Genomic DNA, 26,180 nt, shown 5'->3' with positions numbered 1-26,180 from the left:
AAGGATCTGCCGGAGATGACGGGAATAGGTTTGAGGTGAAGAGGTGGCTATTGGGCTGGCTAGACCACTTTTCAGGCGTATACCCAAAAGTATAAACCAACTTTAAATCTGCAAATCATCGACAATCAACTGGATTATGGCAATGAAAGCACACGCACGCCTCATATTATACTTCGAGGGTAGAGAGACTACGCTTGAGGCGGTGGAAGGAGTTTTTGTGGATGACTAGAGATTTTTTGACACGCATATCCAAAAATACGAAGTAAGTTTTACTCTGCAAATCATCGACAATCAACTGGATTATGGCAATGAAAGCACACGCACGCCTCGAATTATGCTTCTAGGATAGAGGGACTACGTTGAGGCGGTGGAAGGAGTTTTTGTGGATGACTAGAACAGTTTTGATACGTATACCCAAAAGTACAAACCAAGTTTCAGCATAGATAAATGAACTGAATAGTGGAAAAGGAGGCAAACGCACGCCTCATAGCATGGCTCGCGGAGCTTAGGGTGCGGTCAATGACAGTTGTCGTATATTCATTTCTGAAAATACCAATTTTATTTCACAGTACCACCGAACCTCCAAGGTTCAAGTACCTAAAACTCTCAAATGTGGATCGTGAGACCATTTTATGGCCTGTTCACCCTTATTTTTTATCACCCATTTTAAACACCATTTGGAATTATCGCCGCAGAAAGGCGATCGCATCACTAAAGAGGGCAATATGCGATTTAGAGTTACCAATTTTCATGGGTTTTCGGACAGTTATGGTCTGCGATACAAGCGTTTTCCATAATTAACCTGAAACCATTCACATGTACGCCTGGCAAATCTCTGATTGCTAGTTCCACGGGCCGCAAAAACTGCGCACCAGCCATCGTCGTTGGTGGTGAAATTACATGAAATTGGTGTTTGAGGTTGAGGTGGGCCGCATCGCTGGCCAGAATCTCTGATTTTCATGTTGTGGGATTTTTTTTAGTAAATGCAAATCCGCTTAACTAAGGTTTGGTGTATGTGCTTTGGCGCCTATTTCCTTCAAGGCAATAGGGGTTCTCCTATCTGGGGTCAACTAGTTGAGCCTTGTGCCTACGGTTTTTACTGTTGATGACGATAATTATATCTGCCACAGTCCAGGTATTGTGCAACACGGCGCTCTGCTAATCCCAGATGTCCGGCTTTGAGATTATGCATGGCCGTTTCGGTTGGCGATCATTGGTAGAACCAGAAGTCATCTTGAACTGTGTCGCAGTCCCTACACAATTAGACTCCAAATGGGCTCCTAATTTAATTTTCTAAGGTTTAGACAAAATCTTTATTGGGAAACCTCACCAATCAGAAGATAAGGACCACGCCATATTCCCTTGGCAACGCTTGAAACCTTGAGTTCAAGTTTGCCCCACTGCAGGACATGCATAAGATGCTGATCCATTATACTCGTTAAAGAAATATTTTTTTTGTTGCAGGCTTCTGGAAGCCGCGGGAGAATGCATATTTCATGTTAACCTTTTGTTTACAAAGGAGTTATTTCGTATTGCTGTGCTAGCGAGTGTCCAAGGCTCCAATGCAGAATCCGTTCAACAGTTAATATTTTACAAAATATAAAACTTGTTAATATTAACTAGTCCAGCATAAGTGAAAACCATCACTAAGCTGATCATCTATTACCAGTACGAGACATAGGCTTGATTTAACATAGGCGAAGCCATTATTACGCATGCACCTTTCAACCGTCAACCGAAACGGTATTTTTTCAGTGTCACTATGCAGTTATTTTGTATTTATTTTTTTGCAAATCTTTCTGACATGCATTTGCACAGTAAGCTCCTAACCCGAAACTAAGTTTCCAGAAAGCCATATTCCAGCAGGGTAAATGGTTATATATAATCTTAGGTCCCTGACTTAGAGTCTAAAACTACCAAACAATAGATGCAGATCCAAGTCCTCACAAGCGTTCTTTTTCTCTGTACGCTTATTGCTGCAAAACTGGTTACTGGGATCTTTACATCCTTCGACAGTCTTGTTTGGCAGTCAGCTTCTAGTTCTTACTCCCAAGTACCAGAGAGTCCAAGTTGGGTGGCCACGGTTGGGTGGGCCATCTCTGGTGCCTCTGTTACCGCTGGAGATACCTTCACTTTGACCTTGGAGTGTGTGTTTAAGTTCACAGACTCTTCTTCCACCTTTGACTTGAAGGTAGGTTCAACAACCTATGCAACTTGTACCTATGGCCCCGGTGAATTGGTTGTTCCATACTCAACCATTTCATGTGTGGCGTCTAGTTCTGTAACTTCGTCCACCAATGTTTATGGAACTGCTTCATTCCCATTCACCTTCAACTCCGGTTTAGGTGGTGCTTCGGTTGACTTGACTGATTCCACTTGTTTTTCAGCGGGGACCAATACAGCCACCTTTTATGATGGCGATACCGCTTTAACCCAAACTTTCACGGCGGTTTCTCAACAGGATACTGCTTCAAATACCATTTTTACCGAAGTGAGAACCAACCCAAGCATCAACAAAAACCAAATTTATATTTTGGGTGGATACTGTGCGAACGGAATTACTTCAGGTCTGATTGGTATCCAAGTGTCTACCAATGATTTCGACTGTTCCTCTTACCATGTTGGTATAACCAATGATTGGAATGACTTTCTTGCTGTGAAATCATACGAAGACTTCACCTTTACTGGAACATGTAGTACTAGTGGATATGTGGTAAGTTTTACTAATGTACCTGCGGGTTACAGGGTGTTCATGGATGGGTTGTCTACTATCAATACCAAGAGCACATTAAAAGTGACTTTCACAGATACTATGACTTGTTCAGGGGGAACCAAAATTAACGGGGGAAAGGCCATCACATACAGTGCATATAGTTTATCTGGTTCTGATTCCAATGGTAACGAAGTTATTGTGACCACCAAAACCTGGACAGGTTCCACTACCAGGGTTACCACTTTACCATATAATACTGCAGCAGGAAATACTGAAACCATTGAGGTCGATGTACCTATTCCAACAGTCACTACTACTCAAACCTGGACTGGCCTCCTGACGACCACAGTCACTCACACCACAACTCCTGGCGGAACTGCTACAGTGATCATCGAAGTACCCACGCCTGTCACTACTATTACGAGTACATGGACCGGTGACTACACTACCACTATCACCGAAACTGCAACTTCTGGAGGTACCGAAACTGTAGTGGTGGAAGTTCCAACGCCTGTCACTACTATTACGAGTACATGGACCGGTGACTACACAACTACTACTACCGAATTTCCAGATTCTTCCGGTGGTACCGAAACTGTAGTGGTGGAAGTTCCAACGCCTGTCACTACTATTACGAGTACATGGACCGGTGACTACACTACCACTATCACCGAAACTGCAACTTCTGGAGGTACCGAAACTGTAGTGGTGGAAGTTCCAACTCCTGTCACTACTATTACGAGTACATGGACCGGTGATTACACTACGACCGTTACCGAATTTCCTGCTTCTTCCGGTGGTACTGAAACTGTAATTATTGAAGTTCCAACTCCTGTCACTACTATTACCAGTACATGGACCGGTGATTACACAACTACTACTACCGAATTTCCAGATTCTTCCGGTGGTACCGAAACTGTAGTGGTGGAAGTTCCAACGCCTGTCACTACCATTACCAGTACATGGACCGGTGACTACACTACCACTATCACCGAAACTGCAACTTCTGGAGGTACTGAAACTGTAGTGGTGGAAGTTCCAACGCCTGTCACTACCATTACCAGTACATGGACCGGTGATTACACAACTACTACTACCGAATTTCCAGATTCTTCCGGTGGTACTGAAACTGTAGTGGTGGAAGTTCCAACTCCTGTCACTACTATTACAAGTACATGGACCGGTGACTACACAACTACTACTACCGAATTTCCAGCTTCTTCCGGTGGTACCGAAACTGTAGTGGTGGAAGTTCCAACTCCTGTCACTACTATTACGAGTACATGGACCGGTGATTACACTACGACCGTTACCGAATTTCCTGCTTCTTCCGGTGGTACTGAAACTGTAATTATTGAAGTTCCAACGCCTGTCACTACTATTACGAGTACATGGACCGGTGATTACACTACCACTACTACCGAATTTCCAGCTTCTTCTGGAGGTACCGAAACTGTAGTGGTGGAAGTTCCAACGCCTGTCACTACTATTACGAGTACATGGACCGGTGATTACACAACTACTATCACCGAAACTGCAACTTCTGGAGGTACCGAAACTGTAGTGGTGGAAGTTCCAACTCCTGTCACTACTATTACGAGTACATGGACCGGTGACTACACAACCACTATCACCGAAACTGCAACTTCTGGAGGTACCGAAACTGTAGTGGTGGAAGTTCCAACTCCTGTCACTACTATTACTAGTACATGGACTGGTGATTACACAACTACTACTACCGAATTTCCAGATTCTTCCGGTGGTACTGAAACTGTAGTGGTGGAAGTTCCAACGCCTGTCACTACTATTACTAGTACATGGACTGGTGATTACACAACTACTACTACCGAATTTCCAGATTCTTCCGGTGGTACTGAAACTGTAGTGGTGGAAGTTCCAACTCCTGTCACTACTATTACGAGTACATGGACCGGTGACTACACAACCACTATCACCGAAACTGCAACTTCTGGAGGTACCGAAACTGTAGTGGTGGAAGTTCCAACTCCTGTCACTACTATTACGAGTACATGGACCGGTGATTACACTACGACCGTTACCGAATTTCCTGCTTCTTCCGGTGGTACTGAAACTGTAATTATTGAAGTTCCAACTCCTGTCACTACTATTACCAGTACATGGACCGGTGATTACACAACTACTACTACCGAATTTCCAGCTTCTTCCGGTGGTACCGAAACCGTAGTGGTGGAAGTTCCAACTCCTGTCACTACTATTACGAGTACATGGACCGGTGATTACACTACGACCGTTACCGAATTTCCTGCTTCTTCCGGTGGTACTGAAACTGTAGTGGTGGAAGTTCCAACTCCTGTCACTACTATTACGAGTACATGGACCGGTGATTACACTATGACCGTTACCGAATTTCCTGCTTCTTCCGGTGGTACTGAAACTGTAATTATTGAAGTTCCAACGCCTGTCACTACTATTACGAGTACACGGACCGGTGACTACACAACTACTTCTACCGAATTTCCAGATTCTTCCGGTGGTACCGAAACTGTAGTGGTGGAAGTTCCAACGCCTGTCACTACTATTACGAGTACATGGACCGGTGACTACACTACCACTATCACCGAGACTGCTACTTCTGGAGGTACCGAAACTGTAGTGGTGGAAGTTCCAACTCCTGTCACTACTATTACGAGTACATGGACCGGTGATTACACAACTACTACTACCGAATTTCCAGATTCTTCCGGTGGTACCGAAACTGTAGTGGTGGAAGTTCCAACGCCTGTCACTACCATTACCAGTACATGGACTGGTGATTACACAACTACTATCACCGAAACTGCAACTTCTGGAGGTACCGAAACTGTAGTGGTGGAAGTTCCAACTCCTGTCACTACTATTACTAGTACATGGACTGGTGATTACACAACTACTACTACCGAATTTCCAGATTCTTCCGGTGGTACTGAAACTGTAATTGTGGAAGTTCCAACGCCCGTCACCCCAGTCATTACTGTAACTAGTACCTGGACTGAATCCTTCACATCAATAACCACAGAATTTGCCGCATCTTCAGGTGGTACCGACACTGTAATTGTTGAAGTTCCAACGCCTGTCACTACTATTACTAGTACATGGACCGGTGACTACACTACCACTATCACCGAAACTGCAACTTCTGGAGGTACCGAAACTGTAGTGGTGGAGGTTCCAACTCCTGTCACTACTATTACTAGTACATGGACTGGTGATTACACAACTACTACTACCGAATTTCCAGCTTCTTCCGGTGGTACCGAAACCGTAGTGGTGGAAGTTCCAACTCCTGTCACTACTATTACGAGTACATGGACCGGTGATTACACTACGACCGTTACCGAATTACCAGCGTCTTCTGGTGGTGCTGAAACTGTAGTGGTGGAAGTTCCAACTCCTGTCACTACTATTACGAGTACATGGACCGGTGATTACACTACGACCGTTACCGAATTTCCTGCTTCTTCCGGTGGTACTGAAACTGTAATTATTGAAGTTCCAACGCCTGTCACTACTATTACGAGTACATGGACCGGTGATTACACTACGACCGTTACCGAATTTCCTGCTTCTTCCGGTGGTACTGAAACTGTAATTATTGAAGTTCCAACGCCTGTCACTACTATTACGAGTACATGGACCGGTGATTACACTAGCACTACTACCGAATTTCCAGCTTCTTCTGGAGGTACCGAAACTGTAGTGGTAGAAGTTCCAACTCCTGTCACTACCATTACCAGTACATGGACCGGTGATTACACAACTACTATCACCGAAACTGCAACTTCTGGAGGTACTGAAACTGTAGTGGTGGAAGTTCCAACTCCTGTCACTACTATCACTAGCACATGGACTGGTGACTACACTACTACCACCACCGAATTTCCAGCTTCTTCCGGTGGTACTGAAACGGTTGTAGTAGAAGTCCCCAGTACCCTGTCCGGATATTCGCTGCTGAGATATTCTTCATTGGTTCCTCCATACCAGAACACCTCCTTTATCACATCTTACCTGATTCAGGTTTCAACGGCAGTGTCATCGCTGATTGAAATAGCCACAACCAGTGATAATGATGATGTGAAGTCAAGAACTGGAAGTTCTTCATATCCAACTTTGGTTCCAAGTGGAGGGGTTTCTACTTCAAGTGCTAGTGTACCAGCGATTAAATCTTATGTGGAAACTGGTTCTAGCTCTGGCGTTGTACAAACTGGTTCTGGCACTGGCGTTGTACAAACTGCCTCTTCTACTAGTGTTGGACAAACTGCTTCTTCTACTAGTGTTGGACAAACTGCTTCTTCTACTAGTGTTGGACAAACTGGACAACCTGCCACCACTGCTCCTTCTACAACTGCAACAGTTACATCGTCTCAACCTTCTACTTCCTCGTCCGTCACTGGACTGAGTTTGATAACAGTCACTACTAATGGTGGTGAAAATGGAAAGAGTTCAGGCTCAAGTTCGAGTGCTGCCTCGTCAACTTCAGGCACAAACATTCCACTTATCACCACTTATGAAGGTGCGGCTTCAAAACTTTCAGTACTGGTTTACGTTTTCCTTTCCCTTTTTGCAATCAAACTATTTGTTTAGGCTTTTCCAGGCTAATGGGTTTTATACAAGAGTTCATTTTTCATCCTGCATTCATATCCTTCTGAACGGTCTCATAATATTAACTTCTGACCTAATTTTATACCTTTTGTGTTACTTCGCATGTATGTTCAATACATATAATATTTCCAAAATTATAGTTACAGTATTCGCTGGTAAACCATTGCGACTTTTCAAAGTCTAACAGTGTTTGTACCCCCTATCATGTTCACAAGAGAGCCTAGTAAAATTGCGTGACTCCACAAGAGCAACAATTAAAAAATACAGTGCACAGGCGTAATTATTTCGGTTACAAATGGTAGCTGCGATAGTGATCTACAGCTCTGAAGTGTTTCTGATTACCGACCGGAAATATCTAACAAGACCAACTTCCTGGTTCCGGTGTGCAAGCCGCGCGACATTATTTACAAGTCAGGCAGATCTGTACCCCCTCATGGGGGTACAAAGCTGGCTTTCTCAATGCAGCCGAGTACACGACCCCCCACAATAAAATATTTCGAGACATTTTGTTCTTTCAACCAATCCCCGTCCCTTCTTATCTGGATGTCGCATTACATTACCATTTCAATCAATAAGCTTAATCTGAATCAATAGCTGATAGTAATTTGTCATTAGCACCACCCGAATTCTAGTTAACAGGTCGATTCTTCCGATATTAAGCCATTGTCAAATATTGAAACATAAAATTCACTATCTAAGTTTACACATAACTTTCACCGCTAAAAGCTAAAATGTCGGGTATAGCTGCAGATTGAGCACACAATTAATGGGGTGGCCGTAAATGGTTTTCATCATGGTAGAATGAGAGTACTTGGGAACCACGACATTCATTTAATACAGGTACGCGATTATTCCAGAAAATAACATATTTTTTATCCTCACTATCGACATCTTGGATGCTCCACCTTCCCCCTGCATCGATAAGATGCAAGGTCAGTGATTCATGTTCGATGCCTAACCTTGTAAAATAGCTCAAATGCGAGGGGAGTGGCCTTAAGTGGGAGTGGAGCGGAGGTGGTGAGTGGTGAGTGGTGGGGGCCGAGTCGTGCATAGCCATCATTTTTGGCTTGAAGCATTCCCAACTGGCACCGACCAATATCCAGATAAGGCTATCAGCTGGTTATCTCGAGCTACATGCGATACGGAAGTCGATATTTCAAATTTGTGTAGCATACATACACACCCCTACCAGCATCCATGCTAAACTGTCTCTGCTTGGCATGGTAATTCAATTTATCGTAGTAACTATTAGTAGTATGGATCAAAACTGGTAGATCACAATCGTGTGTGTGGTGAAAAATAATCAAAGCTTATTCGGTAAGGTTTAGCTGTTTAAGTGACATTGTTGGTGGGTGATATTGGGGTAATGCTATGGCCTACTGTGCTTCTTGTCCCTCAACCCAACAAGAAGGTGAAATCTTATCACACAGTCGGTGGGGGCATATTGGCGATCGCACCTGCATACCGCCACTGACTCTCAGCTGGTCACACAATGTCGTACACCCCCCAGAGGATATTTTACAGGTTTTCCCCTGCAGGACCTGCGCCTTGGCCCCGCCGAGGCAGCCCGCGCACCCGTACGCCTCTCCGTCCCGTCCACGTCGACGGTGCGGTTGATGGATGGCCTCGGGAGTACGGCCAATGTCGCACCACCTTCCGTTTTGGAATCCCCTCTTACCAGGGCTTGTGTATTTAAGATTTACATTTCCAATCAATTCCAATCATTTTTTTGGCCTCATTATTTTATCTATCTGTCATTCGGGACCTTTACCTATATTATATTCATCGCCAACTTTGGTTTTTCATCCACTGTCTAGGCCATCCCCCTAATTCACCCGGTCTTTGTTCACACCCTTAACCTCATCCTATCTTCCAATCGTGCTGCCGAATCTATCCGATATTTTTGTACCATAGCTATTTTACGTTGTAATTATTTTTTCCATCATGTCCCAACCCCCTAGAAGAAGATTATCCATATTCTCGTTTGGTTCCAGTTCCAATAGCTCTACCACCGCCACCACCACCAAGCCGTTGTCTGCCAACAGCCCCAGTACCGACGCCGACGCCGACGCCGACGCCCCAGACCACCAATACACCAGAATTTCACCCGGTACCAGTATCTCTTCGGCGTCAGCTCGTAAGGGTCCGCAGCGGGCCCTCACTGCCGACGGAAAGCTCTCGGTAAACACGGGTGCCGTCAACGGTCCCTCCCCCCTGGCGCCCGTGGCCTCGTCGTCACCCACGTCCCCCGGCACCGATTTGAATATTTTCGAGCGGTCGGTCCAAGATAACTGCTCTTGCGGATTCGAGTCTCCTTCCTCCAGAAGACCGCCGTTGACCCGTTTGCGGTCCAAACCCCACCACGGTCTGTCCATCTCGTTGTCCAACTTCAAAAATGAGGATTATATTCCTCCGGCGTTGGATGCCACCACCTCCATTTTGAGCGACTCTACCACCAACTTGGACAATGTTGATATTATCTACTCGTCACGCCGCAACTCCAGCGTCATCGGCCTCAACATGGCGTTGGGCCGCCCGGCCCCTTCCCGCAAAAACTCAGTGTACTCGATGAGCCAGTTGAACTCTCTGCCCAACATCCCCCAGCAACCACCCATCGCCATCCCCGAGTTAGAACTGGCCAACCTTTCCCAGAGCCAGAGCCTCAACCAACCCATCTCCCCCACGTCGCCACCACGGTTGTCGAGCTCCAAGTCCTCGATTCTGTTTTACTCCTACGCGGACTTGATCAACAACGACGAGTTTGCCAAAAGACCTTCCTTCAAACAAAACCTCTCACAGAGCATGGTGCCTTCCAGAAAGAACTCGGCGGCTTCGGGTAAGGCTGCTGTCGGGCCCAATGGGTTTAAAAAATTCGACACCAACTTGAGCAGATTTCTCATCAGTCCCGAGTCCTCCGACAGCGAGGACGACATCCACTCCAAACGCAAGTCTTTCCACGACACCGAAAGTCTTGTGTCTGAGTCGATTGGAGAATGCTTACGGCAAAACAAAACCGAGCTCAGTGGCAGCTCCTAAGTTAATGATTTCAACTAATGTTAAAAAAGAATTAGATATTTATATCAGTGTATATACTATGTATTTGAGTTCAGTTTCGTGACAAGATCTTAGCTAGAGGTAGTTTTTCCGGTTGGCGGTTCGAATGAATCGTTTCAACTGCCATTCTACTTCACTTTCCTTATTATCCATGTTACCCAACCGCATCTCAAACAACTTCATTTCAAAACGGGGCCCGATCTCACTCAACTCGACCGAGTCCTTGGTCTTGACAAAGATGTGGTGTCTGACAGAGATGTAGTCATTTTTATTCACAAACGTTATCACCCGAGAACTACTCTTTTTCTCTCCAGGAGGAAACAAATGCTTCAACACTTGGACCACCCGTTCTCCCAACTTGGAGCTAAACCCTTCGAATATTAAGTGGGGGTAGCTTTCAGAAACATTCCCCATTTCTGGTAAATCATGTCTTAGCTTGACGTTATGAAGAGTGAAAATGCAGCTAGGACCATGGGGGAAATGGTTGATGGTGATGGAGGTTGGCACCCCTCTGTGTTCATGCAAAACGATCATATCATTCATTCCGGATTTCTGACACGATTCAATGAGTTCAGGTATAATGTAATTACCTCTGTTCAATTTGATGGAATTGGGGAACATCAACTTAATTTCCTTGCTGAACTGCAGAAGCTTCACGGACGGGTTTCTGGACGTCGTCACAATAATCCGGGGATCAGCGATCCCACTGGTACTGGCATACTCGTCGTCGACGTTGACCTGCTCACTCTGGTCATAGACGAAGTCTTTCTGGAGGTCCTGGTCTTCACCTAATTCTTTTGAAAGAGGCTTTCCCGACGCCAACGCAGCCTTCAACTGTTGTCTCTTCTCGGTTAGCTTGGCGTCCTGGAGCTCGGCCGCCTTTCTGTAGAGGTACTCCCTTCTTTCTCTGGTCTGTTTGCGGATCATGGTGGGTATGAGATGAGATGATGAGATGAAATATTTTTCGCGGTGCGACTATTAATTATAACTAAATGAGCCTCCAGCAGTGGAGCGTCTTCTACGAAGAATCTCGTTACCTCTCCTACTTAACGCTTTGAACAAGTCATTGCCCGAGGCAGAATTGGTGGCCTGTGTCTGTGTACGCTCTAATGTTGCCTGTCTTCTTATGGCATGCTCGGCTTGTACCTGGTCTCTCTTGATCATATTGGCATTGGGTGTCATAATCGCTCGATCCAAACTATAGGGCAACCCTCTATGTCTTCCTCTGATCATCATGGCAATCAAAATCAACTTGGACACCACCGTAAACTGGCCCGCCAACGAAGTGTTGGCGGTCGGGTACCCCAATGACAACCCAACTGTACCATAAGCACTAACACATTCAAACAATACTGTGAAAGCAGTGAAATGGATATCCTGGTTGTCGAGCTTGGAGTTCTCAGCAATGCAAATGATGAAGAGTCCCAAGAAGATAAACCACAAATCAAAAGATAATTGGTTTCTCAAGTGGTTTCCAATAAAGTTGGTGGGGGACTTTTCATGATCCTCCTCCACATGGTTCTCATCCTTAATGTAAATCCCCAACGACTGTTCTTCGTACACGTTGGTTCTTCTGATGGAAATGGCCAATGGCAACACGGAAATATACATCATGATCACATAACTCACCTGCACTGCCGTGTGAAGTTTACCCAAATCCACTGCCGATAACCCAGCAGTTCTGGTGTTGACAGCATTGAAAAGCCCACACACCACTCGGAACCCGGTGGGGATGTCCAATAAATACAGGTTTTTCAAGTCCAAAATGATAAAGAAAATCCAATCGATTCCATTCAAGGCAATGAGAATACCAAATAACCACCACGTAGGCCCACTAGGAAATAAAAGCGTGAAGCACCGCCGAGGATGGTCCAATAAGAACGCCAAACTCTCCTCGTAAAGCGACATGGGTCTGGCAAACTTGTAGAGCACCCAAATAATGAATCGCAAAAACACCGGGAATCCGGTGTTTCCTGCTATAATTAAAAAACTATCCCACAAAAGAATATAGATGGACTTGTTGAACCCGATCATCGAGTTGGGTGTCAAGGTGAATCCCAAGTCGTTGAAGGTGGTCTGAGCCGTGAAAAAACTCCACCACACTGGAGTTACACCGTAGCTGCGAATCATCTCCTTGTAAGCTGGTTGCTTCAGAATCCACGCAAGATGAACCACCAACGCAAGAACATGAAACCCAATATAATACAGCCACACGATTTTGATCAAGAGAATCATGGCTCTGTACTCCACACCTCCCAACTCCTCTTTCTGTTCGTCTGTCAAGTGCACAAAATTGGAGTTTCTTCCAATGGTTGGTTCCCAACTCAAATAGTTTGTAGTCTTCAGCCGCGTGAGCGAAGTGGTCAAAGTTCGAGATATGCTCGTGAAGAGTGAGTTCTCTTCGTCGAGGCTGGACCGTGACACCCCTGGGGTCAAGTTGAACCGAGACCGTGAAACGTTTCGTCTATGAGTTTTCGCAGCCGGGGTCTCATCGGCTGAGGTTCTGACATCAAATGTGTTGGATCTTTTGGCATATTTTTTACCGCTCTGATCAGTGCTGGGCAAGGCGAGGTTGGACGTGGCCCGCCGCACCTGGTCAACGCTCTCATCGTCGTTGGAAAATACCTCCGACTCCACCTCGCCATCTCCGCCCTCAGACTCGTCTAATTCGTCAATGCCGTCTTCGTCTTCGCCTTCGTCGTTACTGTCAATGGAGTCGTTTTCATCTTCAAGCGAGTTCACCGACATGCTTCTGATTTTCTTGAACCGTTTGCGGACTCTGGTCTTGAGTTTTTGGGTGCTCATCAACCGATGGGGTGGTTCAAACAGAAGCAGTGGGCCCTTTTTGGTGAAAATCGGTCGAGACGAGTCCTCATTTTCGATCTGGTTGGGCGACTTGATGATCAACACCTCATCGTCATCTTCATGCTGCTGGTTATTTTTTTGGAGCAAATTGATCGATCTGTACATCTCGGATGGAGCGATTTCGTGGTTCCTCTTTTTTATGGGCGGTACTGCAAACCGGATGCCTGCATCGCCCAACGGCGTATGGTCATGGGTGGGCTGGGGGGTTTGGATATGGGTGATGTGATGTTGGGGGTGCAGGGGCCCAGTTCTGGTGTCCTGGGAAAACTGGATGCGGCGGTCAGGGGACGGCTCGCGGGAGCTCGCACCAGGTGACGGCACCAGGCGGGGCTGGTGTTCGCGCGGTGACCGCGGGGGCCGGGAAGACTGCTCATCCTCATCGCTCGGTTCACTCATATGGTCCACCTGTGGGTCCAAGTTCGTACTGGCGTCCTGGGTTGATGACGACGGCGGCGTCGTATCCATCACCGTCTGGTCGTCGTCTTTGGGTGGGTCCTCAAAAGTCATCATCGGAATATTGTTATTGTTTCCTAGCTGAAGATTGTAGCCGGTATTGGCTCTTGTGTTGATACCAGTAGAATCATTGGTTCTGGTTCTTGAACCCATGGTAAATGTCCGCCGCATCTTGTTATTCAATTTGGACGTCACTTTGATGTTGTCGAAGTACCGTTCGAACGACCATAACCTGAAAAATAAAACAAACCCGTGGATGAAAATGGGAGTGGTGAAAGTAGCGATAATGTATAAGCACATCTGTTGCCACAACAGAAGAAGGTTTACATCGACAGTGTTGAGGCCGGCTTGTGCTGAAGCTCCTGATGCGAAGAACAAGGCATCGATGTATTTGATATTTTTCACTGGGAATATCATGATGGAGCCGATAATTGACCAGAACACAATGTAAGAATAATGGGCAGCTTTGAAGTTAGGGATGAACATTCGGAGGTATGGAAGTGTCACCGATAAAATGTTGTCGATGAATTCTCGGATCTGCCATGCGAGAGGCCTGTCGGCAACAAAAGGGTATCTGAGCTTCATTTGGAGGTGCAGCCGCTTGGCCTGCTGTGAAATGGAGATAAATTTTTTTCGCAGCGTTTTGACACATTTTTGAGTAATTCGGGACGCACAGAAGACGGGGTTGGGGGAGAGTTGGTGTTGTCTTAGTGGCAGTGGTGGTAGGCGTTATAGTAGTGACGTTATACTATAGAAGGAAGGGATACATCATTTTCAAAGTTTGTCTTTGGAGTTTGTGGTTCTTCGTTGTTCGCATGAGTCGAAAAGCGTCTATTGCAGCCTTTGTTGGAACACTAAATAAACCGTAATTATGGGTGTGATCAGTTAAAAAGTACTCATTTCTGCTCTTTTTTGACTTAACTACCCTGCGGTACCGTCTATCTTTGTGCATCTTGTTTCTTGGTACCTCTTGTAGTGTTTTGGAGATACTATCTTCTGGTTCCTCTTTCTCTCCTTTTTTTGTGGAATTCACAATAAATGCTTCAAAATAATCACCAATCCAAACAGGAAAGATTCACCACAAGTCACTACGCATATCTACCGTCAAGTCACTACATGTACCACTACACCAGGACTGACCCAAACACCCATATACCACATAAACATATACTCCCCTACGTACTCTATTGTCGTAGTTTGCACCAACCTGCATACAAGTCAAACACAGTTTCCACAGCTAACAAACTAGTTTTCATCCAGGCGTCTTGAAAAGCCCGTCAAACACCCAGGACTCGCGCCCTTCCAACCCTAGTCGGGGCACATCTCATCGCTAGAGTGCCATAGTTGTCACCAATATTTTGTCTAAAGTACAGGATTTCACACGTACTCTCGGTGACGTTATGATGAATTTTTTTTCTCACAGTATAAAAGGATGAGCATCCCTCCGTCGGAATTTTTTGTTTTTATTCTATTTCTTCCTTCTTTCTTTCTTCCTTCTCTCTTTCTTTTAATAAACCAGGCCTTAGTTTATCGTCTAATTTTGTTAGAAGGTATGTCAGCTGCTTTATTAGAGGAAAGAGATCGTAGTTCGGTCTGTAGGAGGTGGGGTTAACCCTCTTGGAATAGAGGTTAGGGGTCTGTTCAAGACTGCTTGTTTTGAACAAGCAGTACTTTGAAGACCACTAGTTCATCAGTCTTCGTGTGATGTTCTTGATGTCATCATCTGTTGTCATGTCCCATCTCCATCGCGTCTCAGCCGTTGTATCTATCACTTGTTACTTGTCACTGGATCTGTGATGCCGCTACTGAAAAATTTCTACGCGATGCCCTTTACTTCTCATTTTGTTAAAAGTCAAAAATTACTAACTCGTCCCTAGTAAATTATTATCTATATCGTTGCTTGGTATAAACTTAAAGAATAAGTTCGGCTTCCTACCCCCTGCTGCTCGACTTGATATCCCCCAATTAGTTCTTTGGATTTATACTGCAATCGCTGCTACCCCCAACTGCTTTAGATAATAAATCACTACGACAAGATGGCTAAATTATCTTCTCCTATTTCTCCTCCTATGGAGTCTACTGGCGACAAGATGATAACCTTGGAGACACACGACGGCGTTGCCTTACAAGGGTACTCTTTCGGGGCCCCTGTTTCGGCTGCTGGTGAGGTGGTTTTCCAAACCGGTATGGTTGGTTATCCCGAATCGATCACTGATCCATCCTATGAAGGCCAGATCTTGGTGATCACCTATCCTTTGGTTGGTAACTACGGTGTGCCAGACCGTGAATTGAAGGACGAAGATGTTCCAGACTTGCCCAAGTACTTTGAATCTTCTAGAATCCACATTGCTGGGTTGGTGGTTGCTCACTACACGGAAGAGTACAGCCATTTTTTGGCCAAATCATCTTTGGGCCAATGGTTGAAGGAACAGAACATCCCTGCTATCTATGGAGTTGACACCAGAGCCTTGACTAAGCGTTTGAGAGAAGGTGGGTCGACTTTGGGAAGATTGTGTGTGCAAAAAGCCGACTTGAAGAGTCAGGCTATTATTGGACGTGAAGATTGGACTCAATACTTTGATGTTCCATCGTGGGACGACCCCAACGTCAAGAACTTGGTTGCCAAGGTCTCCACCAAGGAACCCAAGCTTTACACTCCTTTAAAGGATGTCAAATTGGGTAAAAATGGTAAACCCATTAGAATTTTGGCGATTGACGTGGGTTTGAAGTTCAACCAAATCAGATGTTTTGTTAGAAGAGGAGTTGAATTGAAGGTGGTGCCATGGGACCATGACATCACGACCGAGGATTATGACGGGTTGTTTATCTCCAACGGTCCTGGCGATCCTCAGGTCATGGATAAGACCGTTAAACAAATTCAAACCGTTTTAGAATCCGCTAAAACCCCCGTTTTCGGTATTTGTTTGGGTCACCAGTTGATGGCCAGAGCCTCCGGTGCTTCAACATTGAAGTTGAAGTTCGGTAACAGAGGCCACAACATCCCATGTACTTCTACCATCAGTGGAAGATGTTACATCACCTCGCAAAACCACGGTTTCGCAGTTGACACCACCACCTTGTCCAATGGGTGGAAGGAATTGTTTGTCAACGCTAACGATGGTTCCAACGAAGGTATTTACCACGAATCTATGCCATTTTTCTCAGTACAATTCCACCCAGAATCCACTCCAGGTCCAAGAGATACCGAGTTTTTGTTTGACGTTTTTATCCAAACTGTTATCGAACACAACCAATCGGGAGTTTTGAAAGCGGTTGAATTTCCAGGTGGAAAATTTGCAGAAAACTTGGCTGCCCACCCAAAGCAAGACGTCAAGAAGGTGTTGGTTTTGGGTTCGGGAGGTTTGTCTATTGGTCAAGCCGGTGAGTTTGATTACTCTGGTTCTCAAGCCATCAAGGCGTTGAAAGAAGAAGGTATCTACACGGTTTTGATCAACCCTAACATCGCCACCATTCAAACGTCGAAGGGTTTGGCTGATAAGGTCTACTTTTTGCCAGTCACTCCAGACTTTGTGAGAAAAGTCATTGAGTTTGAAAAACCAGATGGTATCTATTGTACTTTCGGTGGACAAACTGCTTTGAACGTGGGTATTAAGTTGAAGGACGAATTCGAAGGTTTGGGTGTCAGGGTGTTGGGTACTCCTATTGACACTGTCATCACCACCGAAGACAGAGAATTGTTTGCTCAAGCTATGAGTGAAATCAACGAGAAGTGTGCCAAGTCCGAAGCTTGTTCTAATGTGGCCGACTGTGTGAACGCTGCCAATGAAATTGGTTATCCATTGATTATCAGAGCTGCTTACGCATTGGGAGGTTTAGGTTCGGGTTTTGCTGATAACGAAGAAGAATTGGTGGCCTTATGTGAAAAGGCTTTTGCTACCTCTCCTCAAGTGTTGGTGGAAAGATCCATGAAAGGTTGGAAAGAAGTGGAATACGAAGTGGTCAGAGATGCCTTTGATAACTGTATCACCGTTTGTAACATGGAAAACTTTGATCCTTTGGGTATTCACACCGGTGATTCCATTGTGGTGGCCCCATCCCAAACACTTTCTGACGAGGATTACAACATGTTGAGAACCACCGCCGTCAATGTTATTAGACACTTGGGAGTGGTTGGTGAGTGTAACATCCAGTATGCTTTGAACCCATTCTCCAAGGAATATTGTATTATTGAAGTCAATGCCAGATTATCTAGATCTTCAGCTTTAGCTTCCAAGGCCACTGGTTACCCATTGGCTTATACTGCCGCCAAGTTGGGTTTGAACATACCTTTGAACCAGATCAAGAATTCCGTCACCAAGTCCACCTGTGCTTGTTTCGAACCTTCCTTGGATTACGTGGTGGTCAAGATCCCCAGATGGGATTTGAAGAAATTCACCAGAGTTTCTTCATTGTTGTCTTCGTCCATGAAATCGGTTGGTGAGGTTATGTCTATTGGTAGAACCTTTGAAGAAGCCATTCAAAAGGCCATCAGATCCACCGATTACCACAATTTGGGATTCAATCAAACCGCTGCTTTAATGTCAATTGACATTGATGCCGAATTGCAAACCCCATCTGACCAAAGATTATTTGCCATTGCCAACGCTTTCTCTGACGGATACTCTGTTGATAAGGTGTGGAAGTTGACCAACATTGACAAATGGTTTTTGAACAAATTGCACGGCTTGATTTCTTTCGGAAACCATATTTCTTCCTTCGTTTCCAAAGAAAACTTGCCTGTCAATGTGTTGAGAGAAGCCAAACAGTTGGGATTCGAAGATAGACAGATTGCCAAATTTTTGAACTCCAACGAAGTGGCCATCAGAAGATTGAGAAAGGAATACAACATCATTCCGTTTGTCAAGCAAATTGATACTGTTGCTGCTGAATTCCCTGCTTTCACAAACTACTTGTACATAACCTACAACGCTGACACTTCAGATGTGAAGTTTGACGAGCACGGTGTAATTGTGTTGGGATCCGGTGTTTACAGAATCGGTTCTTCTGTTGAGTTCGATTGGTGTGCTGTTAGAGCCATCAGAACCTTGAGAGAAAACGATACCAAGACCATCATGATTAACTACAACCCTGAAACTGTGTCTACCGATTACGATGAAGCCGACAGATTGTACTTTGAAACCATTAACTTGGAAAGAGTCTTGGATATCTATGAGCTCGAACAAAGTTCGGGTGTGATCATTTCTATGGGTGGTCAGACTTCCAACAACATTGCCTTGCCATTGTACAGACAGAATGTCAAGATCTTGGGTACTTCTCCCGAAATGATCGATTCTGCTGAAAACAGATACAAGTTCTCCAGAATGTTGGACAAGATCGGAGTTGATCAACCTGCTTGGAAGGAGTTGACTTCTATTGACGAAGCTGAATCATTTGCTGATGCGGTTTCTTACCCAGTTTTGGTTAGACCTTCTTATGTGTTGTCTGGTGCTGCCATGAACACGGTCTACTCCAAGGCCGACTTGGCATCTTACTTGTCCCAAGCCGTTGATGTTTCACCCGACTACCCGGTGGTGATCACCAAGTACATTGAAAACGCTAAGGAAATCGAAATGGACGCAGTTGCCAGAAACGGTAAGATGATTATGCATGTTGTTTCTGAACATGTTGAAAACGCCGGTGTTCATTCTGGTGATGCTACTTTGATTGTTCCTCCTCAGGACTTGGATCCAGAGACCGTCAGAAGAATTGTCGAGGCTACTGCCAAAATCGGTAAGGCTTTGGACATTACTGGTCCTTATAATATCCAATTCATTGCTAAAGATAACGATATCAAGGTCATTGAATGTAATGTTAGAGCTTCAAGATCCTTTCCCTTTATCTCCAAGGTTGTTGGTACGGACTTGATTGAAATGGCCACCAAGGCCATCATGGACTTCCCACTCACCCCATACCCCGGTGAAAAGTTGCCTGAAGACTACTGTGCCGTGAAAGTTCCACAATTTTCCTTCTCCAGATTAGCAGGTGCTGACCCCGTTTTGGGAGTGGAAATGGCTTCTACAGGTGAAGTTGCTACTTTCGGTAGAAACAAGTATGAAGCTTACTTGAAATCGTTGATTTCTACAGGCTTCGTATTGCCAAAGAAGAATATTTTATTTTCGATTGGTTCTTATAAGGAAAAACAAGAATTATTGCCTTCTATCAAAAAGCTTCATGAATTGGGATACAAGATCTTTGCTACTGCAGGTACTGCCGATTTCCTCAGGGACCACGAAATCCCCGTTCATTACTTGGAAGTGTTGGGTAAAGATGAAGACCAGAAGTCCGAATATTCTTTGACTCAGCACTTGGCCAACAACTTGATCGATTTGTACGTGAACTTGCCATCTGCCAACCGATTCAGAAGACCTGCTTCTTACATGTCCAAGGGTTACGAATCCCGTCGTATGGCGGTGGACTATTCTGTTCCTTTGGTCACCAACGTCAAGTGTGCTAAACTTTTGGTGGAAGCAATCGCCAGAAACATTCCTTTGGAAGTGTCGAACCTTGACGCTCAAACCTCGCATACGGTTGCTGAATTGCCCGGTTTGGTTAATATTTCATCATTCGTTCCTTCGTTTGACGATTTTGCTTCCATCACCAAGGCTTCTTTGGCTTCTGGTTTCACATTCAATGCTTTCTTGCCTCAAACCTTGGAAGGAACTAGTATTGTGGATGTTGACTCTTTGGAAGAGGCCATTGACGTTGCTTCTCACGATGCATACACTGACTTTGCCATCTATTTGGCAGGTTCAGAGCAAAACTCACAAGAAGCTTCTGACGCTGCTAGAAATGCTGGGGCGTTGTTCTTACCTTTCAACGCGTATGCCAACTCCAAGGTTTCGGCCATTTCTGCCCACTTTGCCTTGTGGCCAGAAAACAAGCCTATAATAACAGACGCAAGAACCACCGACTTGGCCTCGGTGTTGTTGTTGGCATCCTTACACAGCAGATCCATTCACATCACCGGTGTGTCTTCCAAGGAAGACTTGGACTTAATCACCATGGCCAAGGACAAACAGTTGAGTGTCACCTGTGATGTTTCTGTGTTTTCATTGTTTTTGTCACAAGAAGACTATCCAGAGTTGTCGTTTTTACCAACAGCTGCCGATCAAAGAGCCTTGTGGGAAAACTTGGCAGGTATCGACTGTTTCTCCATCGGAGTGCTTCCATCTATGGTTGCTAAAGCTTTAGGACTCGAAGCCACTCCTGGGGTGGGAGTGCAAGATGCTTTACCATTGTTGTTGACAGCCGTAAAGGATGGTAGATTGTCAGTTCAATCGATTATTGATCACTTCCATGATGCACCAGTTCGGATCTTCAACTTGCCAAAGCAAGACGCTAAAATCGAAGTCACTTTGGACAGAAGAACCACTGTTTCTTCGATTTTCAAGAACAAGAAGGCATTTGGCTCCATTAACCGTGTGAGCGTTCACGACGAAACCGTGTGCTTGGATGGCAAGCTCGTGGTCAGTGAAGCTACCGGAAAGAATGAAGTTGACACCTCCAGAGCCAGATTTGGATCGGTGGTGACTGCTCCACAATCCCCAATTTTGTCCAGGAAGAACAGAAAGTCCTTCAGCTTCGACAACAGAAGACCATCATTGGGTAAGGATACTCCGGAGCCTGCTGAATTCGAAAAGTTGGGTAAGGAATTGGTATCTCAACCTCCTGTGGGGGCTGGTGAAACCAATGCTTTGATCAACTACATCAGAAACAACAACAGTTTCTTGAGAAACTCGGTTCTTTCTGTGAAGGACTTGACCAGATCCGACATGCACGCTTTGTTCTCGGTGGCCCAAGAAATGAGATTGGCGGTGGAAAGACAAGGAGTTTTGGATTTGTTGAAGGGAAGAGTTTTGGCCACGATGTTCTACGAGCCATCAACTAGAACCGCTTCTTCATTCGATGCTGCCATGCAAAGATTGGGAGGAAGAGTGGTGGCGGTGGCTGCTGATGCTTCTTCTGTCAAGAAGGGTGAGACTTTACAAGACACCATTCGTACGTTGGCGTGTTATGCTGATGCGGTGGTGTTGAGACATCCTAAAGAAGAAAGTGCCGATATTGCTGCCAAGTACTCACCGGTGCCAATCATCAACGGTGGAAATGGTTCCAAAGAACACCCAACTCAAGCATTGTTGGACTTGTTCACGATCAGAGAAGAGTTGGGTACTGTTAATGGGATCACTGTCACCTTCATGGGAGACTTGAAGTACGGGAGACCAGTGCACTCGTTATGCCACTTGTTGCGTCATTATCATGTCAGAGTGCAGTTGGTGGCTCCAAAAGAATTGGAAATGCCAGCCAGCCTCAGACAAATGTTGGTGGACAACAACATGTTGGTTATCGAGAGCGAAGTATTGACACCCGAAATCATTGCCAAATCTGATGTCTTGTACTGTACTAGAGTGCAGGCAGAAAGATTCCAAGACGTCAACCAATACAATAGATTAAAGGATGTGTACATTGTCGACAACAAGATTTTGTCTCATGCCAAACAACACATGTGTGTGATGCACCCATTGCCCAGAACCAACGAGATTCGTGAAGAAGTGGATTTTGATCAAAGAGCTGCTTACTTTAGACAAATGAGATATGGTTTGTTTGTCAGAATGGCTTTGTTGGCCATGGTTATTGGAGTTGACTTTTAGACTACCACACCACACTGTTTGGGGGAATAGTTGTGGAGTAGATTAGTTATATATAATACAAGTTCGTTTTCAGTGCATTATTATACAATTAGGTTACATTGGAGTTTTCGCAGCCAGGTATGGCAGCATTTTGATTTTTGTGACGAATTGGCTAGTCCTTCAAAAACATATTGGCCTCCTCCTTCTTCTTCTCGTGAGGGGCCTTGCCGGACTCTGCCGCATCTTCGTTTGCCTCAATTAACGCCCGGGCAATCTCGATCTCCTCACGGTTATCACTATACTTGCGCTCAAATTCCTGGACTTCAGGGTCAACTGGAATATTATCACCATCTCCGCGTTTGCGACGAGATGACTCGTCATCATCGTCGTAGTGGTTGGCATACGCGTCCGAGTACGACTGGTGGTACTCGTGGTTGGGTCCGGCGGCAGCAGCCTCTGCGTACGAAGCATGCCCACGCATCTGGGACCGCTGGGCAGCCTCAACCGCGGCCATGATATTATCATCCAAGGCCAAGTCGTGAGGCAACATGGTATCATCGTCTGCATCATCGCCCGACCTCATCACCATATCGTCCACCGACAAGCCCATTCTCAGCTTGAGGTGGCGGGCATTGGGATTATTGGGTTGGGACTGTAATACTTTGCGGCGCACCACCGAAGGATATTTTTTCGCAGCCGTTCGCTTGACGAGCCCCAGGTCAATGGGCTGTTCTCGACAGTCAGCACAGGCCTTGATGGCGGCGGCCACCGTGTCCTTGATACGGGCCCAGTGGTATTTCTCCGTCACCATGGAGGTGGTTTTGTTGATTCCCCCGTGGGATACCATGTGCATTTCGGTGCAAATGTGGATCTGGCGCACCGGGTCCAGCACCACCTCTTTGTTTCTGAGCATCAACTTACCGTCATCGATCCGGTAGTGCAGGGCGGCCGACCGCAACCGACTCTTTTCTGCCCGGTCAGCCATCGCTGGATATTTGCCGGTTTCGAGGTAGAATTTGATTTTATCAAACCGGTACGCACCGATGGACGGGTCGGCATTGGTAACCAATTCTTTCCCATAAATAATCAGGTCGACGGCCGAGTCATGGCCCTTGAGAATCCCTGCCAGCTTGATACGCCCGATACGTTTGAAGTTGGTCAGCTCGAAGATCTTGCGGATGGCGGCGTTGGTTTCAAACACAAGGCTGAATAACGCGTAGGTGTAGCCCAACCGCGGGGCCCATACGAGAAAGCAGTCAGCCATGGTACGGCCAATACCTTTGCCCCTGATCCCGGCATTGACGAGAAACGTCGCGGTACAGATATGGCCACTGCGGCCAGGGTAGTTGGGTTTGATCAGAAAACTGCCCAAGCACTCTTTTTCCCATTGTTTAGGGCCTTGGAGGGTAGGAGCATCTCCTAAGATCATAACACCAGCGAAATGGCTCAACCAGAACCCCTGGAAACTGTCGAGATCCATGGGCTCGAAGAACGGATACGAGTCTCCACGTTCTATTTCCATGTTGATTTCATCACAGAGGAACGCTAGTAAGCCATCGGGCATGTCGTTGGCAGAGTGGATGGGGTAGATGGTAGCGGTGGTCTCACCGTCTCGAAGGAGGACCGTGTAGCGGTCCAAGCGGTCGGGCTCGTACTCGAGGGCGGCTTTGTAGTGGGCGAGGGCTGGTTCTTCGTCGTACTTTTGCATTGTTTTGCAGCCGTGGTAAATAGAGGACTGAGTATATTTGGGTATTATCAACAGCGCGGGAGTGAGGTTAGCGCGAGCAATCACGTGACAGAGTGGATGCAGAATGTCAGCATTGTACAGAGTAGCATTACAGTATTGTACAGAATGAAAACATTATATCCTTTCTACGGCCTACATGATGTTCCGTGTCTTCGGTGTCTTCAGCGTCTATGTTCAGTATCTATGTTCAGTGTCTATATTTGCCAGGCTACGTGTACCAGGCTATGTGTAGTGGCCTCTAAGTGTGTCTAGGTTGTCTTCTAGTCTGCCTAAAGATCCTTTCCAAACATCACCGCCCCCACAAACCCATCGTGTCCCTTCAACACCGCCGCATTCTTCACATACCCAATCCGCTCGAACCCCAAGTCGTCCCAGATCTTCAAACTCGCTTTATTGGTCTCAAACACTAAATTAAACACCGAATATTTATACCCCAACTGCGGTGCTACCTCCAAGTATTTGCGCCCCAATTCCTTACCCAACCCAAGCCCTCTCTTACCATGGTGCGTCTTAAAACCAGCATTGCACACATGTGAGCACCGGCCGATATAGTTGGGTTTGACGTAGAAGTCACCCAAATACCGTTCATCCCAGAACTGCTCCAGTTCCTCTATTGGCAACTCTTGCACCGATGCGTAGTGGCCCTCCACCAAGACCCCCACAAAGTGGTGGAACCAATACTCCTGGAACCCCTGATAGTCCATGGTCACGTGGTGGGGGTACGTTAATCCTTCATCCACAATGTACTTAAATTCCCGGTAAAGTACCCTCATTAACAGCGGAGGCACTTGGGATGCATCGTTAATACATAAAAGTGTTACTGGCTGGCCATTTTTAGCAAGGTTAAACATAATGGGTTCAGTCACCACAGCCGGGAACTGGTTACCGGCGAATGGCAAATGTTTGACGCTTTCGTAGCTAGTAGAATCAACGGTCATAGTGAGTCAAATTCTGATTTCCCGCGCGCACTTTTGCAATGAAAGAAATCCGCGATTAAAACCACCTACCATCATGGACACCATCAGCAAGAAGGATAAACGCCGGCACCAGATCGTGCTGCGGCTCTCGAAACTTGACTCCACGCTCATGGTGGACCGCGACAGCTTCTACCGGGTGCTGCTTCATAACCTTCAAACTACCCTTGCCACCCTCCAACAAGGCACCAACCCTGAATTCCTAGCCCAAAAACAACAGGTGGAAGTCAGCAGAGATTTCGACCTCACGCAGTTGCGCCTCTGGGAAGAGTACCAGGTGAAGCGCTGCGAGGTGGAGTACAAGGCGGACTTGGCCACCGCCAAGGAAAACCATGATAAGATGATTCGACTCTTGAAGGAAAAACTCTACGATAAGCTCCAGAAGGAAATTAAACAACTCAAGGAAGATAAACTTCTTTTGAACCTCGTGAACGCTAACCTGTGGAGTGCCATGGGCCACGATGCCAACACGGCGGCCCTCAACGCAGTGGCTGGCCATGCGTTGACGGGTCGGCGGTCTCTTCGAAAACGGGAGTTGAGTCTGCGGTTCACCCCAGGCGAAAAGGACGATCTCTCCGACGGCGGCGGCCACTCGGCCGGCTACACTTCCACCGCCGGCAAGCGCCAGCGCCACTATGCCACCCGGTACCTGTCCAACGACGAGATGTCGTCGGCTCCTCCTCAGGGATACTCCCATGCGCATCTGAAACTCAACCAGCAACACACCAGCGGCATGTCCAGCGGCAGCGGCAACGACAGCAACCTTAGTGACAAGGACTACGATGCGTTGAACTCGATCATCATGAACAACGAGTTGGGTGGTACCGGCTTGATACTAGCGGATCCCAATACTCATTCTCGTGCTCACACGCGAGCGCAGCACAAACAATTTGTGGGGGTTCAGGGCTTGAAGCCAGAAGAGTTGAACGACGACTTGTCGATGTTGCGCAACGCCATTGTGAAGAAGGGCAAGTAGGCTTTTGTATAATAATATGTACGTTTAGTGTCAGCGCGCTCGCGAACCCATCTCTCATCAGCGCGGCTACTCATCAAACACTTATGACCACAAACACAGGCCAAGACATTCGGCTCCCGCGTCGAGGGCGGCTTACACCGCTATCACCCTT

The 26,180-nt window shown here is 46.2% G+C and overlaps 8 protein-coding genes across 8 annotated transcripts; 4 read left to right on the top strand and 4 right to left on the bottom strand. All coding sequences in view use genetic code 12, as the record gives it.

The window, feature by feature from the left end:
* Positions 1 to 1,927: 1,927 nt before the first annotated feature.
* PSN45_001519 (agglutinin-like sequence (Als) protein) lies at positions 1,928 to 6,588 on the top strand (the record flags this gene model as incomplete). The annotated part of the gene is made up of 2 exons (XM_066157675.1): positions 1,928 to 6,451; positions 6,574 to 6,588. The coding sequence occupies 2 exons, from the start codon at positions 1,928 to 1,930 to the stop codon at positions 6,586 to 6,588; spliced, it is 4,539 nt and encodes a 1,512-aa protein (XP_066013772.1).
* A 2,689-nt stretch (positions 6,589 to 9,277) lies between these two features.
* On the top strand, positions 9,278 to 10,369 carry VHS2 (putative beta-1,6-N-acetylglucosaminyltransferase; the record flags this gene model as incomplete). Its single annotated transcript, XM_006689849.1, has 1 exon — positions 9,278 to 10,369. One exon carries the CDS (start codon positions 9,278 to 9,280, stop codon positions 10,367 to 10,369), a length of 1,092 nt encoding a protein of 363 aa, XP_006689912.1.
* A 93-nt stretch (positions 10,370 to 10,462) lies between these two features.
* IMP4 (snoRNA-binding rRNA-processing protein imp4) lies at positions 10,463 to 11,314 on the bottom strand (the record flags this gene model as incomplete). The annotated part of the gene is made up of 1 exon (XM_006690379.1): positions 10,463 to 11,314. The coding sequence occupies one exon, from the start codon at positions 11,312 to 11,314 to the stop codon at positions 10,463 to 10,465; it is 852 nt and encodes a 283-aa protein (XP_006690442.1).
* A 51-nt stretch (positions 11,315 to 11,365) lies between these two features.
* On the bottom strand, positions 11,366 to 14,290 carry TRK1 (low affinity potassium transporter; the record flags this gene model as incomplete). The annotated part of the gene is made up of 1 exon (XM_066157674.1): positions 11,366 to 14,290. One exon carries the CDS (start codon positions 14,288 to 14,290, stop codon positions 11,366 to 11,368), a length of 2,925 nt encoding a protein of 974 aa, XP_066013771.1.
* A 1,451-nt stretch (positions 14,291 to 15,741) lies between these two features.
* Positions 15,742 to 22,353, top strand: URA2 (Carbamoyl-phosphate synthase; the record flags this gene model as incomplete). Its single annotated transcript, XM_006689851.1, has 1 exon — positions 15,742 to 22,353. One exon carries the CDS (start codon positions 15,742 to 15,744, stop codon positions 22,351 to 22,353), a length of 6,612 nt encoding a protein of 2,203 aa, XP_006689914.1.
* Positions 22,354 to 22,504: 151 nt separating this feature from the next.
* On the bottom strand, positions 22,505 to 24,040 carry SPT10 (the record flags this gene model as incomplete). Its single annotated transcript, XM_066157673.1, has 1 exon — positions 22,505 to 24,040. The coding sequence occupies one exon, from the start codon at positions 24,038 to 24,040 to the stop codon at positions 22,505 to 22,507; it is 1,536 nt and encodes a 511-aa protein (XP_066013770.1).
* Positions 24,041 to 24,348: 308 nt separating this feature from the next.
* On the bottom strand, positions 24,349 to 25,017 carry PSN45_001513 (uncharacterized protein; the record flags this gene model as incomplete). Its single annotated transcript, XM_006690380.2, has 1 exon — positions 24,349 to 25,017. The coding sequence occupies one exon, from the start codon at positions 25,015 to 25,017 to the stop codon at positions 24,349 to 24,351; it is 669 nt and encodes a 222-aa protein (XP_006690443.1).
* Positions 25,018 to 25,090: 73 nt separating this feature from the next.
* On the top strand, positions 25,091 to 26,029 carry SDS3 (histone deacetylase and transcriptional regulator; the record flags this gene model as incomplete). Its single annotated transcript, XM_006689852.1, has 1 exon — positions 25,091 to 26,029. One exon carries the CDS (start codon positions 25,091 to 25,093, stop codon positions 26,027 to 26,029), a length of 939 nt encoding a protein of 312 aa, XP_006689915.1.
* Positions 26,030 to 26,180: the final 151 nt, after the last annotated feature.

The sequence above is a fragment of the Yamadazyma tenuis genome, chromosome 2 (assembly GCF_029203305.1).
Source record: "Yamadazyma tenuis chromosome 2, complete sequence".
Lineage (NCBI taxonomy): Eukaryota > Fungi > Ascomycota > Pichiomycetes > Serinales > Debaryomycetaceae > Yamadazyma > Yamadazyma tenuis.
This window is presented reverse-complemented; position numbering and strand designations above follow the sequence as displayed.